Source organism: Silurus aristotelis (genome assembly GCF_946808225.1).
Source record: "Silurus aristotelis genome assembly, chromosome: 15".
NCBI lineage: Eukaryota > Metazoa > Chordata > Actinopteri > Siluriformes > Siluridae > Silurus > Silurus aristotelis.
In genome coordinates, this window is record NC_139588.1 from 6378955 (window position 1) to 6405013 (window position 26059).

The 26059-nt window shown below is 39.8% G+C and overlaps 1 protein-coding gene across 23 annotated transcripts in view; it reads right to left on the reverse strand.

Moving 5' to 3' along the window:
- fryl (furry homolog, like) overlaps positions 1 to 26059 on the reverse strand; it is a 106921-nt gene that overhangs the window by 19751 nt on the left and 61111 nt on the right. For 11 of the 23 annotated variants that reach the window (XR_014536971.1, XM_083562847.1, XM_083562846.1 and 8 more), the window contains 30 exons: positions 25360 to 25570; positions 24581 to 24705; positions 24348 to 24405; positions 24160 to 24251; positions 19510 to 19682; positions 19247 to 19407; positions 18423 to 18533; positions 18185 to 18339; positions 18003 to 18102; positions 17752 to 17920; positions 16386 to 16642; positions 16164 to 16304; positions 15189 to 15354; positions 14976 to 15060; positions 14573 to 14685; positions 13447 to 13597; positions 13035 to 13138; positions 12316 to 12498; positions 11959 to 12154; positions 10513 to 10634; positions 10210 to 10397; positions 9271 to 9365; positions 8514 to 9160; positions 7523 to 7791; positions 7284 to 7424; positions 6057 to 6257; positions 5749 to 5910; positions 5561 to 5635; positions 5290 to 5466; positions 2747 to 2947 (listed from right to left, as the gene is read on the reverse strand). Coding sequence is in view for 19 of the 23 variants with exons in the window: in XM_083562847.1 (XP_083418973.1) it covers positions 2747 to 2947; positions 5290 to 5466; positions 5561 to 5635; positions 5749 to 5910; positions 6057 to 6257; positions 7284 to 7424; positions 7523 to 7791; positions 8514 to 9160; positions 9271 to 9365; positions 10210 to 10397; positions 10513 to 10634; positions 11959 to 12154; positions 12316 to 12498; positions 13035 to 13138; positions 13447 to 13597; positions 14573 to 14685; positions 14976 to 15060; positions 15189 to 15354; positions 16164 to 16304; positions 16386 to 16642; positions 17752 to 17920; positions 18003 to 18102; positions 18185 to 18339; positions 18423 to 18533; positions 19247 to 19407; positions 19510 to 19682; positions 24160 to 24251; positions 24348 to 24405; positions 24581 to 24705; positions 25360 to 25570 (5029 nt within the window). In the remaining 4 variants the exon portion in view is untranslated. Of the gene's footprint in view, positions 1 to 2746; positions 2948 to 3205; positions 4642 to 5113; positions 5467 to 5560; positions 5636 to 5748; positions 5911 to 6056; positions 6258 to 7283; positions 7425 to 7522; positions 7792 to 8513; positions 9161 to 9270; positions 9366 to 10209; positions 10398 to 10512; positions 10635 to 11958; positions 12155 to 12315; positions 12499 to 13034; positions 13139 to 13446; positions 13598 to 14572; positions 14686 to 14975; positions 15061 to 15188; positions 15355 to 16163; positions 16305 to 16385; positions 16643 to 17751; positions 17921 to 18002; positions 18103 to 18184; positions 18340 to 18422; positions 18534 to 19246; positions 19408 to 19509; positions 19683 to 24159; positions 24252 to 24347; positions 24406 to 24580; positions 24706 to 25359; positions 25571 to 26059 lie in introns of those variants that run through there. The other 12 variants (XM_083562849.1, XM_083562848.1, XM_083562858.1 and 9 more) reach the window with 4 other exon arrangements.

The following is a 26059-nucleotide window of genomic DNA, read 5'->3' on the forward strand; positions in this document are numbered from 1 at the left end:
ATTTTATTTTTATAAAATGTTATTTAACCAAACAGGCATTTTATTTAAAATCGTTTAAAAAAAATAAAACTGTTGCTGTTTTTCTATTATTAATAAAAAAAAACTGCGTTAATTTTTAAACAAAATTAATAATTAAAAAAACGGCAAGCAGTTTTGAACCGCACCGTGACGTAAAAAGGGAGGTGCATCCCGAACTGTGAATTTTGTGTACCGTTACACCCCTGATCTATATACAGTGAGGTAAATAAGTATTTGAGAACACTGCTATTTTGCAAGTTCTCCCACTTAGAAATCATGGAGGGGTCTGAAATTGTCATCGTAGGTGCATGTGCACTGTGAGAGACATAATCTAAAAATAAAAATCCAGAAATCACAATGTATGATTTTTTAACTATTTATTTGTATGATACAGCTGCAAATAAGTATTTGAACACCTGAGAAAGTCAATGTTAATATTTGGTACAGTAGCCTTTGTTTGCAATTACAGAGGTCAAACATTTCCTGTAGTTTTTCACCAGGTTTGCACACACTGCAGGAGGGATTTTGGCCCACTCCTCCACACAGATCTTCTCTAGATCAGTCAGGTTTCTGGCCTTTCGCTGAGAAACACAGAGTTTAAACTCCCTCTAAAGATTCTCTATTGGGTTTAGGTCTGGAGACTGGCTAGGCCACGCCAGAACCTTGATATGCTTCTTACAGAGCCACTCCTTGGTTATCCTGGCTGTGTGCTTCGGGTCATTGTCATGTTGGAAGACCCAGCCTCGACCCATCTTTAATGCTCTAACTGAGGTAAGGAGGTTGTTTCCCAAAATCTCGCAATACATGGCCCTGGTCATCCTCTCCTTAATACAGTGCAGTCGCCCTGTCCCATGTGCAGAAAAACACCCCCAAATCATGATGCTACCACCCCCATGCTTCACAGTAGGGATGGTGTTCTTGGGATGGTACTCATCATTCTTCTTCCTCCAAACACGTTTAGTGGAATTATGACCCAAAAGTTCTATTTTGGTCTCATCTGACCACATGACTTTCTCCCATGACTCCTCTGGATCATCTAAATGGTCATTGGCAAACTTAAGACGTGCCTGGACATGTGCTGGTTTAAGCAGGGGAACCTTCCGTGCCATGCATGATTTCAAACAATGACGTCTTAGTGTATTACCAACAGTAACCTTGGAAACGGTGGTCCCAGCTCTTTTCAGGTCATTGACCAGCTCCTCCCGTGTAGTTCTGGGCTGATTTCTCACCTTCCTTAGGATCATTGAGACCCCACGAGGTGAGCCCACGAGCCCCAGTCCGAGGGAGATTGACAGTCATGTTTAGCTTCTTCCATTTACTAATGATTGCTCCAACAGTGGACCTTTTTTCACCAAGCTGCTTGGCAATTTCCCCGTAGCCCTTTCCAGCCTTGTGGAGGTGTACAATTTTGTCTCTAGTGTCTTTGGACAGCTCTTTGGTCTTAGCCATGTTAGAAATTAAATTCTTACTGATTGTATGGGGTGGACAGGTGTCTTTATGCAGCTAAAGACCTCAAACAGGTGCATATAATTTAGGATAATAAATGTAGTGGAGGTGGACATTTTAAAGGCAGACTAACAGGTCTTTGAGGGTCAGAATTCTAGCTGATAGACAGGTGTTCAAATACTTATTTGCAGCTGCATCATACAAATAAATAGTTTAAAAATCATATATTGTGATTTCTAGATTTTTTTTTTTTAGATTATGTCTCTCACAGTGGACATGCACCTATGATGACAATTTCAGACCCTTCCATAATTTCTAAGTGGGAGAACTTGCAAAATAGCAGGGTGTTCAAATACTTATTTTTCTCACTGTATGTATATATATATATATATATATATATATATATATATATATATATATATATATATATATATATATATTTTAAATCAAACACTATTTTTGTCAGCATTTACATCATAGTGCACCTAAGCATCTCATTCCTCTTCTTCATGCTGCATGCTAGCGTTATAAAGCTTAGAAAAAACTTTAATGTCACTCATTAGTACAATAAAAAGGGGGTAGAAAACCAAGAAGCGGAAGGACTCTTCCGGCTCGAAGAACGAAAAAAGAAAAAAAAAGATCGTTGAAAATTGCGCCGCTGCTCTGCAAAAGCCCGACGGAAAACGGCAAAGCGCCATAGCAAGCGGAGGGGAGTTAGAGTAAGTCTAAGAGGAGCGTAGAGATTTAATGAAATATAGAGTATAAGTCCATATACGGCGTCATGCTCATGCAGATATATATTCTAGATGGCCGAGTTCATGTTATTACGTGGTGTAATTAGTTGTAAGTGACTCTCGCATTTACATGCATATTCACTGAAAGTCTTTATCTTAAAAAAAAAAAAAAAAAAAAAAAAAAAAAAAAAAAAAAAAAAAAAAAAGACAAAAGAAGGAAAAAGAGTCATGTGTGTCTTTACTTACCGTTCAAAAGCAAAAATAGAGTGTAATTAAAATAAAAGGGGGTTTTAGAAATATACTTTAGGAAGGCAATGTATGGTGGGCAATAGGCTTACTGGGCAGAAAAGGGACAGGGGGATGGGGGAGAAGGTATTTTCGAAGGAAGATGATCGGGGTTTGTTGAGCTACGGGCAGAAGCAAGCGTCTAACCACCCACAGCTGAAACATGGCAGCATCTAAGCCCAGCTCGGCACAGACACACCGTGCCGGCGGCCCCGTGTGAACGAAGGGCCCCCGGATAGAGGACGTGGGGTTACGGGACTTACGAGGTTGGAGCGGGTGAGAATCTGGCTAGCGCTCAGTACCTCCTCCTCAGATGACTCGTCCGTATCTTCCTGGTTGGTCAGATTGAGGCTCGGCGTGCTGCCCGTGTACTGGCACTCCTGCAACGACGGCGTGTCACCTTTGTCCATGCTGTCCAGGGAGCGGCGTCGCACGCCCCAGTTAAAGTTGTCCATGCTCTCGCCCTGAGTGTGCAAAAGAACGAGGTCAGACGCTATCGCGACACAACGCACGCCATTCCTAGTCTTCGTGGAGATGAAAAACGTGAAAGGAAAGAAGGAAGGAACAAGCACCACTTTGGACGAGGAACACAGAGGGAGAAATAATGGAAAGTCTGATCTTATACAATCATGCCGTTTTTAACTAATCAGCCGATCTTGAGCTCAATGCTTATCAACAAACATCAGAATACATTTGGTGGTACCAAATAGGATGGGTTTGAGTATTTCAGGAGCTTTTGATTCTCAGATTTGGGCTTACTGGAAAAAAAAAAGCCCACAATAACCCAAATGACTATTAAATTAAAATCCCTCATTCCACACTTTTTCATCATTCTGAAGTCTGGTAAGAACATTCACTGATGCTCAAGACCTGCATCTGCATCGTGCTGCAGCCACATGACTGAAGAGTTGTATAGGTTTAATTAATCAGATTTATAATATATTCTTTCACACACAGCAACACAGGAACACAAAAATAGAGCAGGTCAGCTAGATTTTAAATGTGGATATTATACAGAAAACCAAGCATATTATTCTGTCACTCGTTCGAGGACGCAATTCATAGTCGAATTTCAAATAAATGTTTCAATTATGATATGAAATTCGCACACGCATATATGGGTCCCCGTAATATTCAAATACAAAAAAGCATAGAGGCAAATGATTTGCCTCGTTTGGTCCATTTAACTACACACAGAGCACCGTGTTTCCCTGCGGACCGTTATTCCTGACGCACCACACGCTAAAAATAGAGGAACGACGTCGAACAACGATTCTAAAATTTGGGATCATTTCAAACTAAAACAAAGAAAATTCTGCACCATGCATTTTTTTTTTTTTCATTTTAATAAATTATGGGGTTTTTTTTATGTACATATTTGTATTTGCATTTTGATTGAATACGCCAATTTATTGCACAGAGATTCTTCTAGCAAATTTTAGCAATAACAATGTTTTTCTTAAAAGGAAACAATTTACTTGTACGTTTTAAAAGACCCGTCTTATTTTCCCTCTCCTGTTTAGCATTGCGCTTTAATAAAGAACGAGGAGTACTTATCCGATTAATCGGCGGAAAAATCAGTAGAATATTCGATTGCTTAAATAACCGATAGCTGCTGCCCTGCGCACACTCATGCACATTTTGGCTTTTTGGTTCGTTTCTTTTATTGCTCACTAATCAGAGGTTCATTTATTATATGTTTAATGACCCACAGCCTGACACAGAAACTTACCTGCATCTCCTGAACGCAAGAAAGGGGGGAAAGACAACAGTGGTGTTAGAGTCAGAAAGCTGAAGAAACAAACACGCACGCTGTCAAAGTTGATTAAAGCACCTACTTACCTTCCGATCACGAATCACATGCAAAACGATTAAATATTTAGAGAAACTGTTTTTGCATTTCTTTTCTTCTTTTTTTATAATTATAACTATTCACACTGTACACAATCGTAACAATAATAATTCCACAGCATCACTACACTCCTGATGTGCTTAAAACTACTACTAATAAAAAAAACTACATATTTTTATGATACATTACACAGAATTTAATCGCATTCTACACACCAAAACGGTTTAATACGGCTGTATCTTCAATGTCAATATTGACAGAAATCTAAATACTGAATAATTATTTATGATACCTTACGCAGGGTTCCTACACATTTTTCATTAATATATACCGTGTTTTTCCAGACTCACCAATACAGAGGATCCCTAAAGATTTTTAAAACCACATTTAATATCTAAAATATTTATTTTCCATGTGTGTCAGCAGGGGGCGCTGTACTGTCATGGCTTAAATAAATGGTAAAAAAAAAAAAAAAAAAAGGGTAAATAAATGCCAACTGGCAACTTTAGGGAAACGACCGAAAACGAAAACTTGGAAGCGGAACGTTGTTTAGACAAAAGAATTCAAATTTATTGATTAGTGTAGACGAAGCCTGATTTTTCGATTTTGGTTTGAAAACGCAAATTTTCCAGTTTTGGCCTCAGTCGCCGAAAACATACCTTTTAAAAAAACTAATAAAAAAATTAGTGTAAACTTACAGTAGGCTTTTTTATTTATTTATTTATTTATTTTTAATTTTATTTTTTTTTACCGAATGGAAACAAATGTTTTTCAATACTCTGTGTTTCTGTTTCCCCCGTAAAAAAACAAAACTAGAATTTACTCAAATTAAATGTAATTCTTTTTTTAATACTTTTCTAAAATGCGTAGAAACCCTGGTTACATTAGGAACAGTGAAGTGAACAATTTTCGAATCGATTTGAATAGAGGGGCCGAGAGCAGATCGGTTCTCACCTCGGCATCTTCCAGTTCTACATCCAGGAAGTCAAAGTCCTTGAACACTCCAAACTGCTGCTCACTTCCTGCGTCTTCCGCCTGCCCGTCCTCCTCACGGGTCACTTCCTCTACTGTCGGGATAAGGCTGGTCTGCTGATCGCCTGCATCCAGGTCCTCGTTTGAGGAAAAGACCACCTGCAAGAAAAGCAACACGTCACTCAGAACAGTACACAACAGAACTATGTGAAAGTGCTGACTCGGTGGTACTGAAATTGAACATTACACATACTGAAGGATTTTTGGGCAGGCCGGTCTCTGGTCCACACAGAGACAGGACGTTCATGAGCTTCTCTCGAGTTCTCCTCTGGAATCAAGGAAATGTAGGAAACACTTAAAATTATTTTTACAGAAAATCAGGTTTGTAAAAATTAAAAAATTTTTAATATTAAACATATGTAAAAAAGTAAATCACTGCACCTGGGACAGCTGAGGTCTCTTCCAGCTGACCGGAACCAGGCCATTCGAGTTCGACCCAGACGAGGTGGAGGATGTGCTCCTGGTCACAGCAATGACCTGAGGTTTACCGTTACGTCCGGCCGCATTGCGCTGATCTCCATACTTGTGCCCGATTATGGGTGTCTAAAATGTAAAAAAATCGAGAGGATTATTCTTGATATCGATAAACGTGAAAGCACCAACACACCTTAGAAGAAGATTAGATCTGTGCTGTACCACAGTCGCATGACAGAAAAGGTGTGTTTGTGTTGTTGGAGGACGGCTTGTACCTCCGAGATGTCGAAGTGAAAGTCCAGTGTTTTGCCGGGCAGCTCTTTGGAAGCGTTGTTGAAAATGCGCGTGAAGGTGATTTCCGGAGAGCCGGACGACTCGGCGACGTAGGAGCGCTGCACCTCGTCGGGTACCACCAGACACGCAGAGCGAGACACCACCAACTTCAGAATGTTCTGGGCCTCTTTCCAGTAGGGGCTCTAGATCAAATCAGAGACATGGTTTGTCCGTAAAACTCAGAACAACACAAAGAGTCGAGTTTCAAAAACGAAAATATTGGGTACGATCTGGAGCCTGACATGTAACACGTGGCCTGTTGAGGATCAGGACAATAATTATACACTTATAATAGAGAAATTAAATCGAGGTGAATTTAAGCACATCGGGAATTCAGCAGGATTTTGTGAATCCAGAAACGTGTTTCATTTTACATTGAACGCTGGAATCGAAGAAGACTGTAGGCGTGAACCAAAGATGGTTTATTGCGGCAAATTGAGGCACAGGAGAGTCTCGGGGGTGCGAGGTTCATTCTGTCTTATGTCCTCACCAATGACTTTTGCTCAGGAATGTATTTACTAGGGTTTTTTTTCCTGACTAGGGATTTACAAAGTCGAATCAGAATCTTGCCAAATAGTTGACTGATAGTCAAATTGTGTGTGGGAGTGTGTGTGTGTGTGTAAGTGTGTGTGTGTGGAAGTGAGTGTGTGTGTGTGTGTGTGTGTGTGGGAGTGTGTGTGTGTGTGTGTGTGTGTGTGTGTGTGTTTATTTTCTTGCTTTTTTTTTTTTTAGGTTGAATTAAAAGGCAGTGTGGATTCACATTCGTAAAACGATTCCTCATAACATTTGAACGCCACGATGTACAGGATTGTTTCATAACACATTAGTGAGGATTCAACTGTGAAATGGGTATGCTCCTATCAAAGCATCCAATTCGGGGGCACCCCTAGGACACTCCTGCATCAAGACCATCAGTGCAAAATGTGCAATTTCATAATCATTGCTTTTTCTTTGATAGCTCTTTAACCGTCTAATATTATTACAGACGCTGTGATAGTAAAGGATGTGCAGATGGTGGCGAACTTTGTTTGGCTGATATACTGACTGCATTCAATTTTAATTGTATATATATATATATATATATAAAAATAAAACAACAACACCTATTTATATTAATTCGCTGACGTACAATACGTGATGAAAAGCCAAATGCAGAAGAGAAGACTCACCTGTACGTATTTGCCAATGATCTTCATGATCTCGAGGTTGAACTGTTTAACAGGAGCAGCTGATAAGTCTATGTGACTCAGCAGGCTGTAAATGATCTGCAGCAGAGACTGTTGCATGCTGGGTAGCCCTTTCTCCAATAACTGAAAACGAAACAAAACAACAATTTTTTTTAAAAGGAAGAGCATTTCATTTATGTTTTGAACTGCACCGGAAGAATTGACTTTGGTTCGGGTCTCACCTCAGCGAGATAGGTCACGAGGTTAAAGGTGATGTCCGCGAAGGCGTCATGGAGGTAGCGGCATACCACGTTGATCCAGTTGGTGCTGTCTCGTGAGTAGCTGTGTGTGGAGTACAGGCTCATCATGTGCGCCAGGTTGGCCAGCGTGGCTGACTTCTCCTCGGCGCAGACTTTGGCGATGCGATCCGCCGTCTCCTTGCAGAACACCGTGGGGCTGTCAAAGTGCTGGATCAGATGAGGCAGCAGACACAGGATGTTTAAAGGAAAACCTGAGAGGAAAAAGAAAAAAAAAAACATGAAAGAAGAGGGGGAAAAAAACATCTTTATTGTCTTGAGAATGAAGTATTGAGGTTTTAGATTTTTGTTCATATATTTATAGCGACCTCTAGTGTTTAAAGTAGGAACTTCCTCACAATCTGCCCCAAACTCCCAAAAACTGTAAACTGAAACTAGACTGATTTAATAGATAGATAGATAGATAGATAGATAGATAGATAGATAGATAGATAGATAGATAGATAGATAGATAGATAGATAGATAGATAGATAGATAGATAGATAGATAGATAGATAGATAGATAGATAGATAGATAGATAGATAGATAGATAGATAGATAGATAGATAGATAGATCTTTATTTGATCACTTCTGCATTATTAAGTCATTAGAAATTCTTTTTTAAATTGTCTTTAATATGACAGAAAAATATTATAGAAACTTATTACCTAACAGATCCCTTTTCACTTAAGAAACCATAATGAGGTTTCTCGGGTTTGTTGCAGAGCCAAACCAAACAAATGACAGCAAGAATGTCCAGAAGATCTGTAGAATGTTCTGCAACCTAATTCCTTTGTTATTTCCATGACTACTGCATTTTTTCGGATGTGCCTCAAATCGATATTGCACCTAATTACACTGTTGCCCGAATGCACATTTCGATATACGCAATCAAATCAGTACACCTGAATGCTGAGGTGAGATGTGTTCTGACCTGCCACCTGCGAGGGGTCCACGAGCGTGTGCCGACACACACTGATCAGCTTGCTCAGCAGGTGTATGGTGAGCTCCTGTGTGGCAGCCGAGGTAAAGCCCTTGAGGAACAGCTGCAGCAGCCCGGGGAAGTTGTACCACCGCAGCTTGGTCTGTACCCGCTCCAGTCGCTCCCTGCTGTCGGCTTTGTCCAGGGGCAACTGGGCCAGGAGCCTGTTCAGCAGACGCAGCGCCAACAAGTACTCGAACTCGTAGTCCGACTCCAGGAGCGACGCTGCGATCCAAAAGAGTGTCGCCAACAGGTTTGTGGGGTCCGCAGGTGGACCAGGGTCTCCTGTACAAGTCCCAGGACCACCCCCTCCTCCTCCTCCTCGCCCACCAGCCAGTACACCGCCCTCACTGAGGGATGATAAGCTGCGAGTACGGGCCAGGTTGCCGTGGTTGGCTCCGGGACGGTCGGCGACGTCCAGAGTGTTACTCCGCCTCCGGTCTCCCCTGCGCTCTCCCATCAGACTGACGCGTAACGAGTTGCTGCGTATATGACCGTAGTGCGTGTGCAACAGGCCGCCAGTGCTCAGGTTCAGCTGGCCCGTGCTCTTCCTGTTGATGGCGAACTTCGTACCTAGCAAAGGATCGTGGCACGAAGCTCTGCAGGAAAGTCGAAAATGTTAGTTCTACATTATAGGTTTTTGCTCAATTAACACCAATTGTTGATAGGAAAGTGTATTAATTATCTTTTATGTTGGAAATGGGCTTACTGGGATAATGCAGTGAGCAGATCGTAGTTCTTCATGTTATCGGCCAAAGTGTCGATACCAGCCTCCAACGTTAACAGTAACTCGATCACAAAGCCCTGGGGGACAAGAAAGAAAAGCAAATGAGTGAAGAAGAGGGATGGGTAACGAAAACCTTGTTTTTTTTTAAATATATATATTTTTTAAACAGGGTCAATAAATGTGCATATTTATTTTATTTAGCTATCGGAGGATTAAACGGTTACTGGCAAGTAAGATCCAACACAGCTATCGGTATATATTGATTAATATATAATCAATAATCTATCAGTACTTTTTTTTTAAATGGATACTGAATAAAAAAAACAACAGCCAAACAAACACTGCATGTAAAATAATACTGAATTTGGGGAGAGAAAAAAATAAAATAAATAAAAAATAAATAAATAGATAAATAAATACATACATACATACATACAGTACAGAATCATTCAAATGTGCCGAATTAAACAAATAAATTATATAAATGATTAAATATAATCACAATTCATAAATGATAAATAATAAATATAACCACGCTCTCCGTGCTGCGTGTTAAAACAAACAGCACGTGGTGTCGATGATTCGCCTCTAGAGGCCGCTCTCGTAATGACAGCGAACTGGAAGCCGGAAAAAACATTGATATGGGTTTTTGCTGAAAGTCGATCGTTCCAGCAAATCAGCAATCGGAGCTGATTTATTAGCAAAACTGGTCGACGTCTGTCATGAAGTATAAAAATACGCACTATAACACCGAGACAACTTATATCAACATCTGTCAAGGCGAACAAAATCACTGTATTTTCATTAAAGTTGATGAAACATCCTGTTTTAAACAATAATGAATCACACACAAGAGAACAGAAGTATGTTTTTATATATAAAGGCGATCCCTCAGCTACCATTATTAGGGCGTGCTGTTACCTGAGCCTCCTCTCCTGGATCTCCGACAGTCTCCACTAGACGCGACAGCACGTCTGAGAGCGTGGAGGCCGTTAGAGGCTGTTTCAGAGCCCTGAAGATCTGGAAAGAGCGACCGGCGTAGTGGCGAGAGGAGCAAGACAGGGCAGTCTGCAAGGCTACTTCGCTCAACAGCTGCTCCAGCTGGAATCCTGTTCACACACACACACAAAACGGTCATCAGGTACATACATATATAGTCATTCTGTATCATTTTAGAAAGTAAAAAATACTACAAAAAAGAAAAAAAAAACAGCACTAACGAACCCGGTTGGCTTTGTTTGAAGACCGTAACGACGTGTCTGAGGAAGACGCTGAGCTGCTCGGCACTCTTGATGTTGGTGTTTTTAGGAGACATGTCCTCATGATTCCACAAGGGGGCTCGTTTCCTGCGGGCCGAGCGACCAGACAACACAATCAGTGCGGGAACATACAGCATGACAAAGGAAAAGAGAGGAAGCACACAGCTTCTAACAATATCGATGTACTAACGGTGTAACGGTACACACATTCGCACCGAGCCGCTTCGGTACAGGACTTTCGGTACGGCGGAACAAAGTTCAAAGAACAAAGTTAAAATCCATCACAAGCATATTAAGTGGCAGACCGCAAGTTTGTTTTTAGTCTCCGCCTCGCACTTTAAATGCAGAGTCGATGCGGCCACTCGTTCCGTACCAGAAATGCGATTTGTACTGAGCACGTGCGTGAACTCGCTGCCACGCAACGGACTAGCGATATGGATTCTTTTGTGTTTCTTTTGTTTTTTATGTCCAGCTTCGAGACATATAAGTGGAAATTCCTCACAATTCCACATATCAAGGGAGTGACTGAATACATGAAGGATGGCCGGAATGATAATACATAAAGTCAGAAATTTGTGAAAGGATGCTGAAATAAGTAGAAGTTAAGTATATCATATCTTAAAAAATTTTTATATCAAACCTAAAACACCCCAAATGGGGTCTAACAAACTAATTAATATAATTTTTCCATTTATTTCATTATATTTAATCGATTGAATTCGTGCCAATTTAATGTTACTTCACTTAATTTAATTTGACTTTATTTGATGAATATAATAAAAAAAAGAGCATTGCATTCATTTGATTCGATTTTATTTTGAAATATATTTGGATTATTTTTTTTTATTTAAACCAAGCAGGCATTTTATTTAAAATTGTTTATAAAAATATAAACTGTTGAAGTTCACAAATGTTTATTCTAATAAACAACGTTAATTAAAAAAAAAAACACGACAAGCAATTTTATGTTTTCCCCCGAACTGTAGAGGAACTGAACCCGAACTGCGACTTAAAAACCGAGCTACGTACCGGACCATGAATTTTGTGTGCCGTTACACCCCTTATATATAATTTAGATATTTAAGGTCTCACACAGTAAAAAATCAAAAAGAATAAATAAAAATAAATCTCACACACACACACACACACACACATGCAAAGCAACAATACCCTCTCCAGTTAGACATGGCTGTGGGCACAAGACAACAGAGCCTGAGCACAGGCAGCTGGCACAGGTGTGACTGTCAACAACAATGTCTCTCACAAAACACATAAGCAAGAACCATTTCCACCTCCAGGGTGAAGGTAAAAAATGCTAGACAGAGCTGCACATTGGACATAAAAACGCCTACGTTCTAGGAAAAACCGCGTGACATTACACGCACGTACGCGTGTTTGCACTGGTGCGCACCTGGAGCTGATGAACTCGATGAGGTTTTTAACTTTCTCGTCCTGTTCGGCCGACAGCTGCACCTCGCTGAGCAGCGTGTGGGGAAGGTGGGGCAGAGCTGTACCACCCAGACTGATACTGGAGGAAGTGGAGCTGGAGCTCAAACCGGAGTCGGTCATTGGGGAAGGCTGGTACTCCGGAGCCAACTCTGACACACCTGAGAGAAGTACAATATATATATATATATATATATATATATATATATATATATATATATATATATATATATATATATATATATATATATATATATATTTTATATAGAGAGAAAACATCTTTAATACTGTTATGGCTCTCGTGCGTATACCGTATACACACCTGTCAGGTTGAACTCTTGGGGGATGGGTTTAACGGTGAGAACTCTGGGCTCGTGGAACTCGCGGTTGCGCAGCAGGACGGAGGCTAGCGATTGGATGCTGCTGTTGGTTCCTTGGACTACCAGCAGGTGGAGCAGCAGACGCTTGCAATGCTCATAGACCTCTGGGTGCTGGTGGTCAAAACCTACAGGGGAACAGAAAGCATTAACGGGAACATATACAATTTAACTATAGTTATAGAATGTAGTCCTTTTTGGCACCTTACACTTGTTATCCTCCGTCTTCCATATTATTTGTATAAAAATACCTTATGAAAATACGTCAGATATGTCCGAACCATTCCGTGCTTTTAAAATATCCTGCACTCTTCTGGGATGTTCCACTAAATTATGGATCGCTTTTGTAAAGATTTTGGAGATTCTTTCAGCCACAAGGGTTTTAGTCAGTTTAGGTCCTGATATAGGTGAGACGAGGAGGCGTATCAAGGCAGACCACTCAGGATTTTCCACTCCTCCACTTTACCCATGTAAAGCATTTCTTCATAGAGCTGGCTTTGTGCACAGGGACATTGTCATGCTGGATCATTTTGGGGATTTTGTAGTTCAAGTAATGGAATCGTACACAATTTATGTGCCTCTAAGAAGTCAGGTGTCCCAAACGTTTGTATATGCAGTGTATATAGAGGTTTTAAAATCGAATCCCTTTATGTGAAAAATCTACCTATGAAGATGGCATGCAGTAGAAGATGCAGGTAAGCGCTCCATTCCACTTTGACACCGTGGTCCACAATCAGGTCAGTGAGCAGGATCACAGCAATGTTACACCTGCAAAAAGATCAGAAGGTGAGCAGAGGTGGAAACGCTGAGAATTTATTATAGTCTGATATCCAACAATAAAATGTCATTCGGCCTAAATATAAATAAGGGCTGTGAATACTTGTGATTTATTTTTTTCTTTTCGCTTTTTCTTTTCGATTTCAAACAAACTTCTTTCATGTTGTCATTATGGGGTTTTGTTTGTGGAATTTTGAGGAAAATAATAATCCATTTTGGAATAAAGCTGTAGCATAAAATGTGGAAACGTGAATACTTTCCGGATGAGATTGAGATTACTGTACTGTAATTTTATGTACCTGTGAAGGGAGACTCCAGGTGCAGTGGTTTCAGGCAGATAGTCAACCAGTGGTGACCAGCAGCCTCCAGTGGGTGGGAATGGAAGGGGCTCAGGACAGTTATGTTCCATAACCTTCAAGCGCCAGTTTGCATAGACTGGCATAGAATCACCTGGAGAAAAAAAGGGGGGAAAAGAGAAAAAGCTGTAACCCAAGTTGTACATGGTTGATTGTGATCATCATTGGGCTCTAATAATAATTTAATAACACAAGGTTATGCTGTGTCCCAACTATCACTGTGCACTAAAAGACTGTAGTGCTGGGATGTGCATACTTGGTTTATTTTCCCACATTTTTTAATTACACGTGTCAGACATTTATGCAGGATAATAAAAACTAAATTTCCCCATAGTTATTAATAGAGGTCGAGGCACCGATAGTCCGCCGTTATTATGAGAGCGGCCTCTAGAGACGAATCACTGACGCTACATGCTTTCTGTTTTTACACGATACTGCATGCTGCACAAAGAGCATCGTTATTATATTTATTATTTATTTATTATATAATTACATTTATTGATATAATATATTGCTATATTGCTATTCCTTTAGCACATTTTCATGATTCAGTACTTTTTTATTTTTGTAATGAAGTTCAGAACTATTTTACATGGAGTGTTATGTTTTTAATCCAGTATCCATTTTAAAAACAATCGGTTGATTAATCTGTTATCGGAAAGTACGATCCAACCAATCGGTCGACCTCTAGTTATAAACGTATAACCTATATAAGTGAAAATTATGCATAAGTAAGTACATATTTAGATTTTCTATGAATTAATGAAAATGGGAAAAAAAATATGGCATTATGACGGTAATAGTGCTCTTTTATAAGCAATATATCTCTTGAAAGGCGACACGCAATTGTCTGTACGGTGCACAACAAAAACTAATCTAACATTAAGAGGCAAAATAAATACATTTAAAATGAGCACAATAATCAATAATCATTACATGGCCCTCACAGAGAAAAAAAAAAGTCTGGGACCCCTGACTTAGAATTTGGGACACACTAATCTCAGATGTTATTGGTGTCAGAAAAAAAAGCAAATTGGCCCACAAGATGATTAAACGAGAAAGAGCTCACTTTTCTCATCTTCATAGGAGCCTCCAGAGCTGCTGCTGTAACGAGACTCCAGTCGGTGGTGCTGTCTGTTCAGATTGCTGTTCAGCCCGGTGTAGATATCCAAATGGGAATAACTGCAGGCACACACACACACACACACACGCACGCACGCACGCACGCACGCACGCACGCACGCACGCACGCACGCACGCACGCACGCACGCACGCACGCACGCACGCACGCACGCACGCACGCACGCACACACGCACACACGCACACACGCACACGCGCACACGCACACACGCACACGCACACACGCACACACGCACACGCACACACGCACACACACACAGATAAAAATCAATATCGGCCAAAGCAGTGCATGCAGGGTCACTAAAGAATGCAAGGAATTATGTGCATTACTTGTCGTCCATATTGGGATCTTTGATCTTGTTGTCATGGTGACCATCAGGCCCGGGGACCATAGTGTTACTGCTGGATGCAGTGCCTGTAAGTTATCAAAGGCAAAAAAAGAAGAAGCTTGTTTTCAAACAAAAATAACTATCAAGACTAGGATTGATTACAATATTAATAAATTCACAAGCAAGAGGGGATTTTGTAGACAAACATGCTCACCAGTGACTGAGGGGATTTTATAGGAGGAGGTGATACGGTAATACGGTGGGTTATCCATGTGGGTTACAGCCGAGCTCACAGCGTCAGTCAGCTCCAGCTCGGTCATCAGCTCCTCCAAGAGCTGCATGGTTTTGTCTCTTCCCAGGTAGACCACCACACGCTTTACCTGTTTATATCATGCATGGACTTCCTTTACTTAATGCATTACTAATAGGTGTGTAACAGAACACTCGTTTGTACCCAGTTCAATCCTTGTTTTACACACGGAACATCATATCTGCGTTTCCTTTACATTTTTTAATGGCGGACTGCAAGTCTCGGATCTAGTTGTGGGTGAAGTCGCTGCCACTTCCTGTCATCGCTGATGTTTTTACGACAATCTAGCGATGTGGATTCTTTTAGCGTTTTATGTAAAGGAGACATTATGCACAACGAGGGAGTGAATGGATGAATGAACGGAATGAATATAACAAATGGATGCATCTAAGAAACACATAAATAATGCTGAATTAAGTACAACAGTTTAGTAAAATATATCTTTAAAAAAATATTTTTAATATATATCTATATCTGTATTACCCAAATAGGGTCTAACAAATGTGAACATTAAATTTTTCCATTTATTCATCACATTTTTGACATTTAATTTATTCATTTGAATTATTTTTTTTTATTATTTATTTATTTAATATTGTTATGACATATCTGTGATTATTTTATTTACTTATTTTATTATTATAATTTTTTTTTCTTTCTATTTTTATGCTTGGTGCTATATAAAATATTTGTTATTTAAACCAGGTCGGCATTTTATTTAAAATGATAAAAAAAAAAAAAAAAATGTAAACTGTTGATTGTTCGCAAATGTTAATAAAAAGAAACGAGGTTAAACAAAAAACAAGCAATTTTATGTATAATATATGTTACACATTATTAAGGCCAAAATGCTTGAATGTGAAATTAGCTGAAACTCACGTAAGGCAGGAGACTTGGCTCACTGTTGACTCCAGATATGCTGATGAGGAAGTGAAGGATGATCTTGAGATTTTTGGGCCAGCTGTCTGCCAGAGTGGTCCACACATTCTCAATCTCCGACCACGCAAATTCGTCCCCGTACTGAACACAAACGATATACACACGTTAGGCTGTGCATGCATTTCTAAGCTACTCTAAAATGGTATCCTCAACACAATGTACCTTAGCAGTCATGAACATAAGGTTGTTTAGGACCATAGTCGTTGCCTGTGGAGATCCCCAGCCCTCTCCTCTGAGCCAGCGGCGACTGTTCACCATCATCTCACGCTCGCGTGCGCTGTCTTCGTCCTCGGACTCCTCTTGCCGACGCACCAGCGGCTTAAAGTCTACCAACTCCACGTTGTTCATCCACGGCAGCAGGTAATGCAGCATGACCTGTCTACCACCAGGGTGCGCTGTCTGGATCCTCTGACTCACCTCTTCATTTTACAGTGGACGAGAAGTGCGAAACAATTTAAACAAATCCGAAAACAAATTAAACAAATTCAAAAACAAATTAATGAATGCAAATACAAATTAAACAAATCCGAAAACAAATTAAAAACGAAAATAGTAAAATAGTACTCTCCAGTCATTTTTATAAAAAAAAAAAAAAAAAAAAAAAAAAAACTTAAGAACCAAACTACGGAAAAACAAGTACAAAGGGGTTGATTTTCTATTTTACGTCTAATTGCAGAACTGAAGAAACAATACATCACAACAGCGGAAACTTGAGAGAAGGCAGGAGCCTCAGGAAATGAACTCAAAACACAAAAGTCTTACAAAGTAGCAAAAAACACTGCTTCTGCAGTTCTGCATTTAGACAAAAAAAATATATAAAAAGTAAAAAAAAATCAAGCCTTTTTTTTGTGTTTTAGTTTCCCTTTGATTTCATTTTCCGTGCATCCACAAAAAAACGCGAAAATGACTTGTTTTTCTGTAGTATTCAAAGAAAATAAAAATAACAGTCCTTTTTCATTTTTTTATTTCTCTTTATAAAACGAAAATTTCACGCCAATAAAGTACTTACCGCTCACTGGATGAGACACCTATCATTCAAGCTATCACGATATTCGGATTTCCTAATTTGCATTTTGATTTGTTCATTTTGTTTTCAATTTTTTTTCATTTGTTTTGTGATTTTTATTGCTTTCCAATTTATGCATTTGTTTAAAATGTTTTTAATTTGTTTTGTGATTTGTTATTTTTTTTTTGGATTTGTTAATTTTGTTTTTAGATTTGTTAATGTGTTTTCGAATTTATTCATTTGTTCTCGGATTTGTTCATTTGTTTTGTGATTTGTTATTTTGTTTGCGGGTTTGTTCATTTGTTTTCGGATGCATTTGTTTTTGTTAATTAGTTTTGCACTTCTCGGCAACCATATCATTGCATTGACATGAACCAAAACAGTCGAAATGGCTCGATGTGAAAGCAAACGTTAGTCGGGGAAGTGAAAGTAACTCTGGCTCAAGTATAATTTACAAAGCGTTTGATATTCATTTCCAAAAAGCTGCAGATGCTGTAGAAAAACATGGACTTTGTTTAGTACCTGAGAAGATGGGGAGCGTTAGCTCGGGGTAGGTTCGCGCCAACTCTTCGCTCAGCTGGTAGTAAGATACGGAATAGAGATGGGGAAGCGGTGAGGGTGGAGTCAGGACACCATCAGAACGCTGGATCTCCAGTTTATGGGCGTAGCGAAAGAGCTTCGGCTCCAAGATCTACCACAGACACACTATTTAGAGCGCGTCATTCATATGTTGAAACATTTTCCAGTGGCGCAAAGTGTGCACTTTTTTGTACCTGAAGTAGCTGCATGGCCACTTCATAGATGTCTCGAGAAGAATCCGCAGCCTTGAAGAGGATCAGGTTGAGTAGCACTACGGTTTCAAACTGATAATCCCTGCCACACGAGATATAATGATATCATTAGCACACATTCTATACTCAGAGGACCCTTCACGATTAAATGCAGTGAGTCGGACCTGTTCTGAAAGACGTTAGCGATGGCTCGGAAGCAGCCGGCGGCAACCCTGCGGGAGCCGGTGTAGCAGCGATCCACGGCCCAGAACATCAGATTGCTCTGGTCTGGGTTCAGTTCTAACAGCAACATCACGGCCTCGCAGCCCAGCTGGTGAACCTGCAGACACACATAAATGCTTTCATTTCCTTCCTCAAACTGTATCCATCGCTCCCTGCTTATGATAAGAGTGCGTGGATTACCTTGCGGTCTTGAGAATCCAGGATGTTGTCTAGCCATTTGTAGAGGTATCCATCAGACGAGAGGCCGACGTTATCAGCCACCGGGCCGCAACAGAGAACCGCCGACATGGCCTGTGGGGTACAACAAATAAACGTGATGCCTTGATCGTGGGTAGATTGATCGACTGATCGGCCTTCTGATTAATCGAGGCTTTTTTTTATTGATGTGCTGCAAATTAGGCCGATAAATCCAAGGTTTTTCGATTCCAGTTTATTTCCATTTCGCTTTTCACAATAGACTAGTAAGAGTGGGAAGAAACCTTGAGAGGAACCCGTCCTCATTTGGGCGACACCCAGAGTGTGATTCTAAATCGTCAAATCCACAATACAAAACAATGGAGAGTGAGAAATATCACACTGTAGTTGTGTGATTATCAGTAATGTCCTTTCTACACTCATACAGTCAGACAGAGCTGATTATTAGCCATGGGCATCTGGCACACCAAACCTCAGGAGCACGTAACTCCCCCATGCCAGCAGGTGGTGGTATTCTGTATTCGCCATCCAAACAAGGAAACCGGGAGACAGAACTTTGAATTGTATAAAGCGAGCAGCGTGTATTAGCGGATTCGTGTAGCTTTTTTCAATCGTTTTTGCTAAGCTGCAAAGAGAAGAATAGCCAATCAGAGTTTAAAAAAAAAATTAATAAAAAAACGACAGTAAGAGAGAAGGTGAGTAACTTTTTGGAACCGTATTGTTAGCAAACCTTCAACCAGCTTTAGTTTAGGCTACAGGTAGGCTTTAATATCTGGTTGGTCGGTTGTGTATTTTGTGCGCATCCTTACTTTCAGGGCGCAGTACTGGTGTCTGTTGATCTGCATGTTCCGGTCACTGTAGCGGTCTAGAGGTGTGAACATGATGCTGAAGGGTCCGGCCCAGTGACTGAACAGCATGAACAGACTGTGTCTCAGAGACTGCTGAGGGAAAATACTCCTCCTCTGGTGCACTGGAGAACACACACAGGAAAAAAAAGTCTTTGTTTCTGGAAAGACTAAAACCGCCAGAAAATTGCAGTGTATAGAGTTTTGGAGTGTGTTCCTGTATGTACCTGGCACGTTTTGGATTATGTTGGCCACCAGGGCGCTGAAGTGCGAGCGGATATCCCGGAGTGTGTCTGAGTCTTTGTCGTTCTCGGCCTCCAGCAGCTGCCTCGTCAGATCGACGTACTCTAACAGGGTACTGTTCAGAGAATGGCTCTCCCCGTCCAGCCCCCCACTCCCACTGCGTACACATGGAGAAACACACAGTCAGTACCAGAACCACAAAATATAATGAAACCTGAACACACAACATATGAATAACTTGATTTGGGGGGGGGGGGGGGGGGGGGTTGTCGTTGTAGAAAAAAACAAGCTCTATGGAGATCAGAAAATGTCAATAGATTTTTTTGCAATAAAGACTAAAGACTATCTACCTATCTACAGTATCTACCTACCTACAGTATCCCTCTATCTACAGTATCTACCTATATACAGTATCTACCTATATACAGTATCTACCTATATACAGTATCTCTCTATCTACAGTATCTCTCTATCTACAGTATCTTTCTATCTACAGTATCTCTCTACCTACCTACAGTATCTCTCTATCTACAGTATCTACCTACCTACAGTATCTCTCTATCTACAGTATCTACCTATATACAGTATCTCTCTATCTACAGTATCTCTCTATCTACAGTATCTCTCTATCTACAGTATCTCTCTATCTACCTACCTACAGTATCTCTCTATCTACAGTATCTCTCTATCTACAGTATCTACCTACCTACAGTATCTATCTACAGTATCTACCTATATACAGTATCTCCCTACCTACCTACCTACAGTATCTCTCTATCTACAGTATCTACCTACCTACAGTATCTCTCTACCTACCTACCTACAGTATCTCTCTATCTACAGTATCTACCTACCTACAGTATCTCTCTACCTACCTACCTACCTACAGTATCTCTCTATCTAGAGTATCTACCTACCTACAGTATCTCTTTACCTACCTACCTACTGTATCTCTCTATATACATAGCTACTGTATCTATTTACCTACCTACCTACTGTATCTCTCTATATACAGTATCTACCTACCTACAGTATCTCTCTATCTACCTACCTACTGTATCTCTCTATCTACAGTATCTCTCTATATACATAGCTACTGTATATCTCTATATACATAGCTACTGTATCTATTCACCTACCTACCTACTGTATCTACTGGGGGGGGGGGGGGGTGTCGTTGTAAAAAAAAACAAGCTCTATGGAGATCAGAAAATGTCAATAGATTTTTTTGCAATAAAGACTAAAGACTATCTACCTATCTACAGTATCTACCTACCTACAGTATCTCTCTAGCTACAGTATCTCTCTAGCTACAGTATCTACCTACCTACAGTATCTCTCTATCTACAGTATCTCTCTATCTACAGTATCTCTCTATCTACAGTATCTCTCTACCTACCTACCTACAGTATCTCTCTATCTACAGTATCTCTCTATCTACAGCATCTACCTATATACAGTATCTCTCTATCTACAGTATCTCTCTACCTACCTACCTACAGTATCTCTCTATCTACAGTATCTATTTACCTACAGTATCTCTCTATCTACAGTATCTCTCTATCTACAGTATCTCTCTATCTACAGTATCTCTCTATCTACAGTATCTCTCTACCTACCTACCTACAGTATCTCTCTATCTACAGTATCTACCTACCTACAGTATCTCTCTATCTACAGTATCTACCTATATACAGTATCTCCCTACCTACCTACCTACAGTATCTCTCTATCTACAGTATCTACCTACCTACAGTATCTCTCTACCTACCTACCTACAGTATCTCTCTATCTACAGTATCTACCTACCTACCTACCTACAGTATCTCTCTATCTAGAGTATCTACCTACCTACAGTATCTCTCTACCTACCTACCTACTGTATCTATTTACCTACCTACCTACTGTATCTCTCTATATACAGTATCTACCTACCTACAGTATCTCTCTATCTACCTACCTACTGTATCTCTCTATCTACAGTATCTCTCTATATACATAGCTACTGTATATCTCTATATACATAGCTACTGTATCTATTCACCTACCTACCTACTGTATCTCTCTATATACAGTATCTACCTACCTACAGTATCTCTCTATCTACAGTATCTCTCTATCTACTGACCTACTGTATCTATCTACCTACCTACCTACCTACAGTATCTCTCTATCTACCTACCTACTGTATCTCTCTATATACATAGCTACTGTATCTATTTACCTACCTACCTACTGTATCTCTCAATATACAGTATCTACCTACCTACAGTATCTACCTACCTACCTACGGTATCTCTCTATCTACAGTATCTCTCTATCTACCTACCTACTGTATCTCTCTATCTACAGTATCTACCTACCTACCTACTGTATCTCTCTATCTACAGTATCTACCTACCTACAGTACCTACCTACCTACCTACCTACCTACCTACCTACCTACCTACCTACCTACCTACCTACAGTATCTCTCTATCTACAGTATCTCTCTATCTACCTACCTACTGTATCTCTCTATCTACAGTATCTCTCTATCTACAGTATCTACCTACCTACCTACAGTATCTCTCTATCTACCGTATCTCTCTACCTACCTACAGTATCTCTCTATCTACCGTATCTCTCTACCTACCTACAGTATCTCTCTATCTACCGTATCTCTCTACCTACCTACTGTATCTCTCTATCTACCGTATCTCTCTACCTACCTACTGTATCTCTCTATCTACCTACCTACAGTATCTATCTCTCTATCTATCTATAAAGGATAAACCAACATGAAGATCAGAAAGCTGTCTTTGGGAAAAGCAAGCCGATTAAAGAGAGAAAGTTCAGAGCCGTTGCACAGGCACTGGGTATAGTCAATATAACCTTTTGAAATGTCTGGAAAAAGAAAGCGACCACTTCAATACCAACCACCAGATATTGGGGTCAAACAAACAGGTCAAACATAAAAAAGTGGAACATTGTGAGAGTGTAGATAAAAGAAAAAAAAGGGAAAAAAAGAAAAACAGGCAGTGATGTCATCTACAGTCTATATAGGGGCAGAAGTGAAGGTCTTATGATCTACTGTTCAAAGATAATATCAGGCTTATTCTATGGGAAGCAAAGCACTCATTATGGCTGCTTCTGAAATAGTTTCATTAATCTTCCCTGATCATGAATTTCGTGAAACATTCAACCTGCCAGTTTACAGAGTAAACTTACGATCAAATCAGCAGACATACACGGAGTAAAACGTTACTCCAGTAAAAGTGCTACCTTTAAACGTTCACTTGAGTAAAAGTACAGAAACGAATGCCTTCATATGTACTTAAGCATCCAAAGTACTATGATTTATTACAGCTATATTGTTCATATCATTTTAGTCACAAGACTCTTAATCAACTCAATTTATGTGAAAAGAGTCAACACAATGATCTATTAATAGAATAATATTATTGATATCTATTCAAACTATCATGAGCCCAAAACCTTCTTTACAACAAAAAAAAAATCACGTAAATAAGGTCACGTGTGTTGTGGTGAGTTCGAGTTAAACTGTCAATTGGCGATAAGTAGAAACCACCAAGCACCAATCAGAACAAGTTCAAAACAGCACGCTCGACCATGATTGGTGGTTTGTTTGGCCATAATGTGGTTGAGTAAAAAATAAGATATTTGACTTTTAAATGTAGTGAAGTTAAAAGTAAAAGTTTCCCCAAATACATACATTTCATTAAAGTACAGAAATGTGAAAAAACTGTTTAAGTACAGTAACGAATTACATTTGCTTTCTTTCTGTCCACCGCTGTATGTGATCAAATATGAGTCTATCAGATAATATTGGATAGTTGGATAGTAACTGGGTGGTGTAAAACCTATCTGCTAATAAGCTGAAATTGGGATCTACTGTAAGATGTATAGAAAAAACAAAAATCTAATTTTCTAAAGTCCAAAAAAATCCCTGAATGATTTAGTTATTTCCTTAAAAAGAAAAAGAAATTAATTACTGTAGAATAAACAGGATCGTTAAAAGAAAATTAAACCATAGAGCTTCCTGGTTAACACAGAGATGGAAAGTAACGGATTACATTTACTCATGTTATTTTTTTTTTACTTAAGTATGTTTGGTTTAAAGTATTGTACATTTTAAAATCACATCCTTTACTGAGTAAAAAAAATGTTGTTAAGCACCAGGGTTGGAAATGAACGAGGACTTTAATAGAGAAAAATTGTGAACGCATGATGAAGTTAACTCAATTGTTTACGATTTAAGTGTAATGAATGAAAAGTGTTATTGCATTAGAGTAGAGCATTACTGTATAACCCAAACACATACTTTTGTTGAGAATGCAGTGGCCAATTAAATCGTTTTTGATTCATCATTTTGAGGAAAACGTTGTTTGAGATGTGTAACGCGTGTGCTCGATGTCTGAATCCTGAATCTGCACTTTTGTTTTGTACACTACTTTTACTTGAGTAGATTTATAGACTGGTAATGTGACTTGTACTTGAGTAAAATTTAATTGAAGTAACAGTAACTTTTGTAACAGAACAAATCTGCGGATTAGCACGAATTTTAATATAATAAAAATTGAGATCAAATGAGAGACAAATGCGATCAGATTGATGAAGAGAAATCTCCGTACATCTGGCTGATGACTCCCGCGTCAGCCAGCAACTCGAAGATCCGGACCAGCTGGACTCTGAGAATGTCACGACGCCGGCGCCGCTTCATGTTCTACATGGACACACGGGATACAAATGTGAAGATGACAAAAAAAAAAAAAAGAAACAAAGCCGTATATTGTACAACGTGGCTGATTTATCCGTTCACCTCTGGCCTTCTCTCCAGAGCTTCTTTAATGATGGGGTTCAGCTCCTCCAAGAGCTCTCTGACAAACAGACAACAACATTACAGCATTACTGAGACTGACATCTCACACACACACACACACACACACACACACACACACACACACACACACACGTATTCAGAACCGCAGGGAACACACAGGAGTTTACGATGACGAGTAGATACTGCATTACAACACACACATGTAGACACACCTGAAAGCGACAGGGTTGGTCCGGCCAAGCCCCAGGACAAGAGACTCCGTTATATCCATGCTCTCAGAACGCATCATAGGAACCACATGCTTGAACAAGGAAGAGGGGGACGGAATGCCAATGATCTACACACACACACACACACACACACACACACACACACACACGCACACAAAATCCTTAGCATATATAACAAGTGTAACTGCTCTCACCTTGAACATTTAACATGTAACAGATAATCCACAAACAGGTGTGTGTTTTAACACACGACACAGAACCGAATAACCGCCTGACACGAATCAGAGAAAACTGTGTAAAACCTCACACCGAGCCGTGGATTATCCCGCTTATAACATGGTCATGTGCCAGCATTTGCAATGCTATTGATGCTCTAAATACAAAACTGACTGAATGGATAAAAAATAAAAAAAAAAAGACAGAGATGGTATCAGAAAGTTTCGAGACTTGCTCTAGCTCCCGATGTACACAGGATGATGTCTTTTGGCACACTAACTTACAAAGGTGCACCCTGTGACTGTGCGTGCAGCCTTGTGCTGCCATCTGTTGTTACAAAACTACTCTCCAAACTTTTTGATATCACCTCAATGAATTCACCTCGATACTGCAATGAAGCACGACAAATAGAAAAGCCAATCAGAATCAAGAATTCAAAAAGACCATGGATAATGAACCAATCAGAATCAAGCTTCCATGGATATAACAAATAACGAACTTGAGTCCAACAATCCAAATCGAGTTTAATCCGCGGTGACTCTGACCTTTGACTCGTAGCTGTATCCACTGTCTGGGGTGGACGCCAGCGTCTCTGGAGGGGAACAGCGCACGGATCCCGTGGCCGAGGAGGAGGACGATGAGGACGATGAAGAGGAGGTGGTAGCGCTGCAGCACAGGATCAGGTAGTTCCTCCACAGGCCGACGTACGAGTCGCTGCTGCTCAGGCTGTTCATTTTCTTAGCATTGATCGGGCTACTAGAGACGGGTGTGGAGGGGGAGAGAGAGAGAAAAGTAATGGGAACACTTTTACTGGTATAGAAACTAGGGGTGTAACGTTACACGTATTCTTACCGAAACTTTTCGGTACAGGTCTTTCGGTTAAGTGTACTCGATCCGTACCGGAAATAATTCGTAGTAAAATATTCATAGTGCATCGTTTTTGCACGTGCACAAAATTGCCACCATTGCCAACACTAGCAACGTTCGCTTCAAGAATTTCTCTTGAAAGGAGAAAATCCTGACAATTCTGTACCAAATGAGATCTAACAAATGTCAAATATTTTTTTATATTATAATTTTCATTTTTCCACTTATTTTATTTTATCGATCTAATTTGTGCCAATTTCATAGATCACCCAATGTAATCAATTACAATATAAAAAGTGTTGCATTAATTTGATTTATTCTATTTTATTTTTTAGATATTTTATTCTTTATAAAATATTATAATAATTTTATATATTA